Below are 8,825 nucleotides of genomic sequence, written 5' to 3'. Positions count from 1 at the left end.
TTTAGGCATTTAGTCCATCAGTTTTTATGTTTGTTTTAAAAGTGCAGACCTGCTTGAATATTTACACTTGGGTTGAGATAATCACACTTGTAGAGCTTTGACTGCCTTTTGTGGAATGGATTAAATCAGGATGTACTCCTCACACTCTCTTGCTTAATCACTTATACTATAATTTCTAAATATGAAATAACATATTGAAATAAAATGTTTTTGACTCTACTTGCCTGTAAATTCTGGGCTTGAAAGCAGTTTATTTTCTTTTTTCAGGAAAGTAAGTAGCTGAGGGGGCAGTTTTTTGTGCCAATAAACTGCTTGAAAGACCTCGTTCCTCATGGCATCTATGGTGTTATGATTCCTGTTGCAAAACATTAGAAACATACTGTAATACCCACAAATCTCAACACTCAGGGACAAAAAAAAAAAAAACAATCACCAAGAAACAAGAGGAAAAACAAAAGTGTAACTGCATTTTTTAAATGAAAAGAAAAAGTTGTTAAATGCAAAACTTAAGCTTATTACTTACTTTAAACTCATGGCCACAAGAGGTGATTATAAAAATAAACTGAAGTCTGTGCTGATATTAGCTCCCCCGTAGCTATCATCCACAGCCGGGCCCTATTTCACAAAAGCAAAATTCAGACATCCCAGCATAAGAGATAAAGAGCAAGCTAGGCCCAGCAGGTGCAGGCACCTACAGCCAGGTGTAAGTAATCAAGGTATGCAGGTCTCCAGTTTTCTTAAAGTGAAAAGGAGGTCCATCACAGCTTCATTGATCTAGCAATCAAAAGGAGTGACTAAGTACATATATTTGCCAAAAAATATTTCCTGATCAATTCTTTTAACTAAAAACTAGTGATGGGTTAATGAGGCATCATGAAACGTTTCGATACATTGGCAAACTATTGATAATGTTTCACTACTGTGTAACTGAATACTGACACCTGCTGGGAATTAAAAATGACTGCAGGCAGCCTCTTTGACAGGCTAAACCAGAGGTCCGGATCCGGACCCACCTGCTGCCTAATCTGCACCCAACCTGATTTAAAACATTAAGAAATTACCGCATGTTGTCTGACGACAGTGTCTAACTTCACTTGCGCCGCTTCTCCAGTTAGTATTGTAAAGCCCTCAACAGCATCCAGGACCAGGCTACACGTCAAACAAATTATCCAGTGAGCTGCTGTCAGTCTGGGTAGCTGCTGTCAGTCTGGGTTGGTGATGGGAAAGAAGGAGAAGGTGATGAGAAAAAGAGAGCAGAGAAAGTGTGGACTGCCGGAAGAACTGCGGTGAACTGGTGACAGAAAAGTGAAATGGTGCTCAAAGATGACCCTGCACATTTAGAGTATGTTTGGCTCAACCTGCTGCTGTGAAGCAGGATTCTCCACCATGAACAGAATCAAAAATAAATATGGATCCAGGCTCAAAATGAGCTCCTTGACATGTGCTTTAGAATGGCTTAGTCTCCATTCAAACTCAGGTTTAAAGCCTTGCAGGACAGCCTAAAGCCCACTGCTCTCATTAAGTCATTAAAAAAGAAAGAAAATAACAATCAGTTCAGGTGTTTTATAAAATATGTGAATCAGGAAATTGTCTATATAACAAACTGAATGATCGTTTTTCTCTACTTCAAAAAACACTTTAGATTTTAAAAGGGATACATTTTCTATTTTTTTCATATTTTTTCCTTTTTAAAAATTCAGTGAATAACATGGATGCATAAAATCCTGCTTTTTATTTCAGTGTTAAGTTCTTTTTAAAGGAACTGTTTTAATTATAATTAAAACTGTCTCCGGACCTTTACTAGTTGATGATTTTCTTTATTCGGACCCCGCTGATTTTTAATTGGTTACCCCCTGGGCTAAACTGACATGGATTTGATGACCTATAATATTTAAGCCACTGTTTCCTACAATGCATTTTTTCATATCTTCGTTTAAATAGAAAATATGGTTGATATTTTTAGAGCCAATCCATAAACATAACAGGAATCTGTAAATATGACGTATAAACAGAATTTATTTATTTAAAATAATAAGAATACCAAACTAAGGTTCAATTTGAAATCAGTTTGAATTGACTTGCATATAAAAACATTTTAATGAGTCATACAGTTCGAAACAGCTCCTCTAGTGACGTAGGTTTTGCTGTTAGAGCTCAACACCTGTAGTGCATCTGCATTGCTGGACCCACCACCAGGCTCTGACTTGTAATCTGTGATTCCGGGCATTTGCCCAGAGGGCCAGTGCTAATTTCAGCATGCAAAGGCCGGCCCTCCTTAGATCGTACCGGCCCCTCTCCGACCGAAGCTCCTACCTATGACAGTAAATAACTCAAGGAGCTCAAGTAGTAATACAATGTTAACTACCTAAATGATGCATCCAGTATATATAGCCCTTCCTTGTCATGCACATCCTTATGATGGTTGGCATATGGTGTAATTTTCTATTTCTTTAAACTGTAAAATTCTTGCAACAAACTAAATCCTTTCTTTAAACCAAACTACGATGTTCCTCTTATATTTGGTGAATTTATGTTCGAATATTTCGCAAAAATATGTTGCGGTGCCTGATGGGGTTTTACATCTACAGGCTAACATTTACTGTCTTACATGCATTGTTGGCTGGCTTTGTGCAAGTGTAGATGTTACGCAGCAGCAGTCACTGTCGCATCCGTGTTAATAACCAAAGCCAGTATAACCGTCTTATAGAAAGTCTTGGTGATGGTTGTTGTGTGACGCTTGAAGATAGATCAGTTAATCCTAAGTGTGTATTTGTATCGTGTTTCACATTTGAGATGCACGCATTTGACTGTGCTTCTATTTTTTTAAGGGGAGGGGGGTTCTATAAGTGGGTCGGTGTAGATGGAAAAATGCCAGGGCCGAAAATCGTTCCCAGTCCAAGCCTCACCATCAATACGAAAAACATTATAATTTAGAGAGTTAGCTGTCATTTTTCTCAAATGAGCAACCTTTAACTTTCAAATTATCAGAAGAAGCTAATATTGTAACGTGCAGACGTTAAATTGATAGTTTTTAGTCCAGGGTCTCGGTCGCTCTGTGATTTAGCTAATGAAGTCTTTGTCTCGGGGGACAAAGACTTCATTAGCTAAATTTCAGAATCACTAAATCATGAATTACATCTGGTGTGAAAACTTTGTCAAGCTACAGATATGATTCATCAATTTTTTTGTAACATATTTTGTCCCCTCCCCCAGATTCCTTCTAAAACAGGAAATTCTTTGTTTATGTTATGAATTCTGAAGATGGTGGTCCTCTCTCTCTGTGTCAGACAATGAAGCTTGTTTTTAACACCTAAGATAAAATAGCTTTATGGAAGCCCGTTTCCGCTACATGAAAGTAAAAAAAAAAAAACATAATTGAAAGTTATAATTATGAGATTCAAAGTCATAATAATGACCTCAAAAGTCAAAATTATGACTTTGAATTATGACTTCCTATTTGGCATTTTTGTTATTTCATGGGGCGGAAACAGGCTTATATTAAATATAGCTTAGCCTTGTACCATGAAAGGTACCAATATTATTGTAGTGTTAATAAAATATATGGAAGTTTAGGCTTAATTATGTCCAAATAAATTAAGGTGTAATCTGCATATCAGAGAGGTTCCTGTGTTAAAAGAACAATAAGTACGCATACAGGCTACTGCCTACCTCCTTCCTTACTGCCAGTACTATTCGATCAGCATGTACCATGGGGAACGCTGAGGAACATCCGGTTTCCATAAAGAATTCTTACCAATTTGCAGTATGTGGATTGATCCTTATTCTCTGTTTATACCAAACGTGAATTAAGCAGCAAAAAAGTGTCTGCTGCAGCACTTTTGATGCTTGTCCACATTAAGGTCAAGTAAAGTGTGTACAGATTGATCTAATGCTTTTGCTACTCCTTTAGTGACAAGCACAGGCCTTGTCATTAAATGAACAAAAATATATACTTCACTTTTACACTTTGTGATACATGAAATGTACAAACCTTTATTTGCTTTGGGTTTTAAAATGGAGAGCTTCAGCTGTTTGTTTTTGTTGTTCTGATTTGGAAGGCTGTTGTTGGGTTCAAAAATGTAGGTTTGTAAAAGAAGAACTGAAATTCACAGTTAGGGATTTTCAAACACAGCTTCCTGCAGGAGGAGAGACAGCTGCACCCAAGACTCAAACACGCTGTCTCTCACCGGACCTCCTCTGCAGAGCACTTTATTAACAGAACATGACACATGGTTACAAACACAGTATTGTTCTGACAGGACAGTTGATCAGGTCATAAGACAAGATGCTCTACTGGGCAGAGCTCTTGTCTGAATCACAAGATAGAGTGGTCTCCTGATTGAATCATAAGACAGTGTGAAGCATCTCATTTCTACAATGTTTCATATGAACACACATTAATTTTATAATCATCATTGAAGGAACCTAACAGCTGTAGTCCCAGTTTGACAAGTAACATCCACATGGATATCCAACACATAATGGGGCTGAAAGAGCAGTGTTGGGATCTGGAGCTGTACCACCTGCCTCCAGCAGAGTTCGCTGTGGATCCTCCTGAGTTGAGCCTTTCGACACACCTGAAGCCCATCTCATCATCAGGAGGATCCTCCACTATTTAAGCAGCCTTCAGACCTCGCATCAATGCCGCAGTGTTTATCCAGTTTGGTTAGCACCTGAGCCTCACTACCTCAGTGATTACTTGTTGCTTTTTGTCTCCTAGTGGATTCTAATTCCTTTTTGTCTCTGCCTACAGGAAACCTGTTTTGTCCTGTAAGCTGGATGAGCTTAACCTGTCAAACCTGCCATCTGAGCCAAACCTGAAGACCCTTCCCTGGATTCCAATGCAGCTCTGGACTAAGAGCTGGAAAACCAAGGTCTGTCCAAGTTTAGATGCAAGACGCTGAAGCTGAAACTGAACTCTGCTGAATCAAACAGTCTCTGGACCCAACAGTGCCTCTCTCAAAGCTAAACCTGGATTCTACAAGGTAGATCTCTGAACAATAACATCTCAACATTCTTCAGCTACGTGGCTAACTGAACTGTCTCCCTTTCAGTCTCCTGAGAACCAGATCCCCAGAAGTGATGTGATTTCTTTATTTCTGGGGTCTGTTCCTTACTTTCTTTAATAAATATAATTTTCTGGCTTTGCATCACCTCAGAAAATTAAGTAAAACACCTTACTCAGAAATTCCACTTAGAAACAGCACAGCTTGCAAACACAAAGCTTTTATAACGACACTCTTGAAATGAAAATGGATTTAGAAAATAAATTTAGATTCATAGCAAGGGTTACAACTGTTGCCTCACAGCAAATGGAGATCAGATCCCATCTCGGCACGTTCTGTGCAAACTTTACCAATTCCTCCCTAGAATGTGTTTATTTCTTTGTCCTGATCTTTAAATCATAAGCCTTAGATGCAGAGGTGTCAACGTTATTAATGTTAAGTCAAGTAAATCCTACTCTTTAAAAAACTATTTTGTGGAAACTAGAGTATCAACTTCAGCTTTTAACTCAAGTAAAACTAAACGGACCATTTTTAAAGCTGCTTAAAGTATGAAAGTAAAAGTAATGCAAGGAAAATGTTAAGGACAGATGCTTTAATGCTCTAGCTTATTAAATGAACATTTTGCTATTTGTCTTAGTATTATAACTAATGGCAAACATATAAAATAAAAAATTTTATAATCTTGAAAAGTGATTTATTTAGGTATGTAGGGAACAACAAGTTGGTGCAGTACCGAGTCCAACCACAACGACATTAATTGTCTGGATGCAACAAATTATTTTGATGGTTTTTATATTTTTTAAATACCAACAGGCCATAACGAAAATGAGCCCAAAGGAAACAAAACTAACGAGTTTTTTTTTTAAATGTAAGGAGTAGAGAGTAGAGCTAATTGCAAAAAAAAAATGTAAGAGTAGAAATAAAAAGTTGGCTAAAAACAATTACTCCAATAAAGTACAGATAGGCAAAATTTATACTTAAGTAACAGTGTATTTGAACTTTGTTACTTGATAATTGTGTTTAGATGTTGGTGTTGCGTAGTGTTGGACCTACTGCGGGGTGTAGCCCTCCTTCTATTATTACAGCTAACAGACCTTTTGCCCTGCATTAAACTGGATTGATGGATGTATTTAGCATCTCGTTCTAGCCAATAAAAATATGAATCTCTGTTTCCCCGAGTCAGAATTTTAGGTCCAGACACTCAAACCTAAAACCTTGTTTTTCATTTTATTTCTGTCTTGTGGGACTTACTGGAGTTAGTGTGTTTTACAGAAAATGCATTTGTAACATTTGTAGAAACACTTTTTATTGTATTTTTATTGCACATTTCAGTAACTAGACAATTAAGTACATGAACCGACAGTTAAAGAAAGAAAAAAGTACATTGCTGAAGCATCATAATGACAGGTAAAGGGAAGTTGGACAACAAAGTACACAAAGTTTAGTTCAACAAAATCAATTATTAATTTTTTCCATTGTGGATTTCAATCCCAGAGACAATTAGTTGGCAGCGCTGTAAGGATGTTTGTGAGTTGGACAGCATGTAGCTTGCCACCATTAGTGTGTGTGTGAATGACTGAATGTAGTGTAAAGCACTTGTTTAAGTCTCCTGACCTACAAAAGCACTATATTAGTACAGACCAATCCTCTGAAAGAACAGAATATTTGGTGATGATCTGCATTTTGAAGCGACATGTTTGAGACAAAAGTTGCTGATGAATCTGAAAGATGTCATGTTGGCACCACTCCCATGAAACAAAGAAAGGAAGAAGTAATACAACAAGAATCAGCAATCCTCAGAGTTTGGACCAGAATATATTCCTCAATATATTCCAATATTCCTCATTCTAGTTGTAGGGGATTGTCATTGTTTTGGTTCTGTTTTAATTTTATCTTTGAGTTTTCATTTGGTTTTATTTCCATTTTGTGTTATTCAGGTTATTTTTGATTGTATTTGAGTACTTGGATATTTCTTGTTTGCCCTCTGTTGCCCTCCTATGTCAGTATCCTTTTAATTTGCCCCCTTCTTCACACCTGCTCCCAATCTGATGATTATCCTGGTCTTTATTTCTCTCTCCCATATATGCACCTCCTGCTCAGTCGCTGTTGCTGGTGATCCGTCATTTCATCCCCTTCTAGTGAGTTTTCCTGTATTTTCTGTATTTTTGTGGGTTCTGAGATTTATGTTTTTGGATTTTTGCTTCTGTTGCCCTTTTTGGTTAATTAAATCTGCAAGTAACCACCTTCAGCTTCAGTGTCTGCATTTGGGTCCCGTCAAACCTGCACCATACTTGACAGGGATGTGTTTCCTTCATTTAGAATCTTTACAATCAAATCAATTCATATAAAAAGCTCTAATAATGTTAGACATTTGGTTTTAGCTATGGAGAAAGACTGATTAAAATTAAATCTGATCATAAGAATAATACAGTATGTGAATAAGAAAATGGTCCCTCTGAGATATTAGTCCTTTGATCCTTGAAATGTTCTCCAGGTGATGAGTGTCTCTAAAGGATCATGTCTGAATTCATCAGCACACCCAGACTTCAGGCCTGATCAGTGGTTTTCAGCTGAGATGACTAGAAACATACACATAATGTCACGTCTTACTTCTATGGTTAAATCTGAAGAGGTAGGCTTTTGACTGTATGGTCTGGTGAACTATAAAGTACCTTGAGAGGACATGTGTTTTGAATTGGCGCTATATAAATGAAGTGAATTGAATTGAATTAGGTTCTAGTTTAAATGATCCAAACCAGGTAATATGACCTCCTTGACAGTTAGAGGTAGAGGTGTTGAAATAAACTTATATAAAGGCACCTGAACAGAGGACATGATCATAACCTGTTCTCTTATAATATGGAAAAATCACAGTTTTAAGATTTGAATATTCCTAATCTTTTTAGCTAGAGAATATAGTTTTCCTGCTGTCGATGTCGTCTGGATCGAATATTACGGAGCAGCACATTTAGGTTCCATGGATTTCCTAAACAGTAAAGGTTAAATTTTTATTTTTTAATCAAAGAAACAGCAAACAACAATAAAGGTAAACAACATGATTCCTTACCAGAACTTTCCTCATCCCTCTCTACGTTTGCAGGGTCCTCTTTGAGCTCAACGCCAAGATCTGATCGCCATTTTTTCCAGTTCATTACAGTCACTCTAAAGGAAATAAGTTATTATTGTGTTACGGTTGATGAAAATGTTAAGGCTTTAAACATTAGATCAAAACCCATGAGGTTATACAAGTATTCACTTTTTCAATTCTATAAACAATTCTTCACACTATCTGGTTGGTGTCCAAACTTTCAAAACCTTAAAATACAGAGGAGCAGTAGCTGAAAATTAACTCATATCCTTTTGTTGTGAGTTGGCACAGATCATTAAATAAAATAAAATATAAAATAAAAAAAAATAGTGGACTCCTGCCGAAAAGATAAGCATGGTATGTAGGTTCAAAAAAAGGTCTTGGATATTTCCCGTAATAAAAAGGTATTATATACTTTTTGGATCATATTCTTCTATACTGTTGATTTAGAACATTTAGATGTCTTTGCAGCACAAAATTGCTAAATTTGCATCTTTTAGCCAAATGTAATTAATGGTTGTGCCCACGTCCATTTTTTTTCTTTTAAGAAAAAACAGAAATATTTTTTTTTTTTTTGATCAACATCAAAATGTAAGCACATGCCCATGGTAGATAGATTATATATCATAAATATGAATGTTCATAACAGAGCACTTCACTGTCAATCTGCAGGTTTACTAGTGGTTCCTAGAATTTCTAAAAGTAAAATGGGAGGCAGATCTTTTAGTTAT

The 8,825-nt window shown here is 36.7% G+C and overlaps 1 protein-coding gene across 1 annotated transcript in view; it reads right to left on the bottom strand.

Annotated features, from left to right (window-relative positions):
- Window positions 1-6,397: 6,397 nt before the first annotated feature.
- Window positions 6,398-8,825, bottom strand: part of LOC107104085 (transient receptor potential cation channel subfamily V member 1-like) — a 17,514-nt gene continuing 15,086 nt past the window's right edge. Inside the window, exons 14-15 of the mRNA XM_015404002.1 lie at window positions 8,074-8,168; window positions 6,398-7,992 (exon numbers count right to left, since the gene is read on the bottom strand). Of these exons, the coding sequence (XP_015259488.1) occupies window positions 7,913-7,992; window positions 8,074-8,168 (175 nt within the window). The 3' untranslated portion in view covers window positions 6,398-7,912. The remainder of the gene's footprint in view (window positions 7,993-8,073; window positions 8,169-8,825) is intronic.

The sequence above is a fragment of the Cyprinodon variegatus genome, unplaced genomic scaffold, assembly GCF_000732505.1.
Source record: "Cyprinodon variegatus isolate N-32 unplaced genomic scaffold, C_variegatus-1.0 Scaffold1610, whole genome shotgun sequence".
NCBI classification, from domain to species: domain Eukaryota; kingdom Metazoa; phylum Chordata; class Actinopteri; order Cyprinodontiformes; family Cyprinodontidae; genus Cyprinodon; species Cyprinodon variegatus.
The sequence above is the reverse complement of the archived record's forward strand: the minus strand, read 5'-3'. Positions and strand labels throughout refer to the sequence as shown.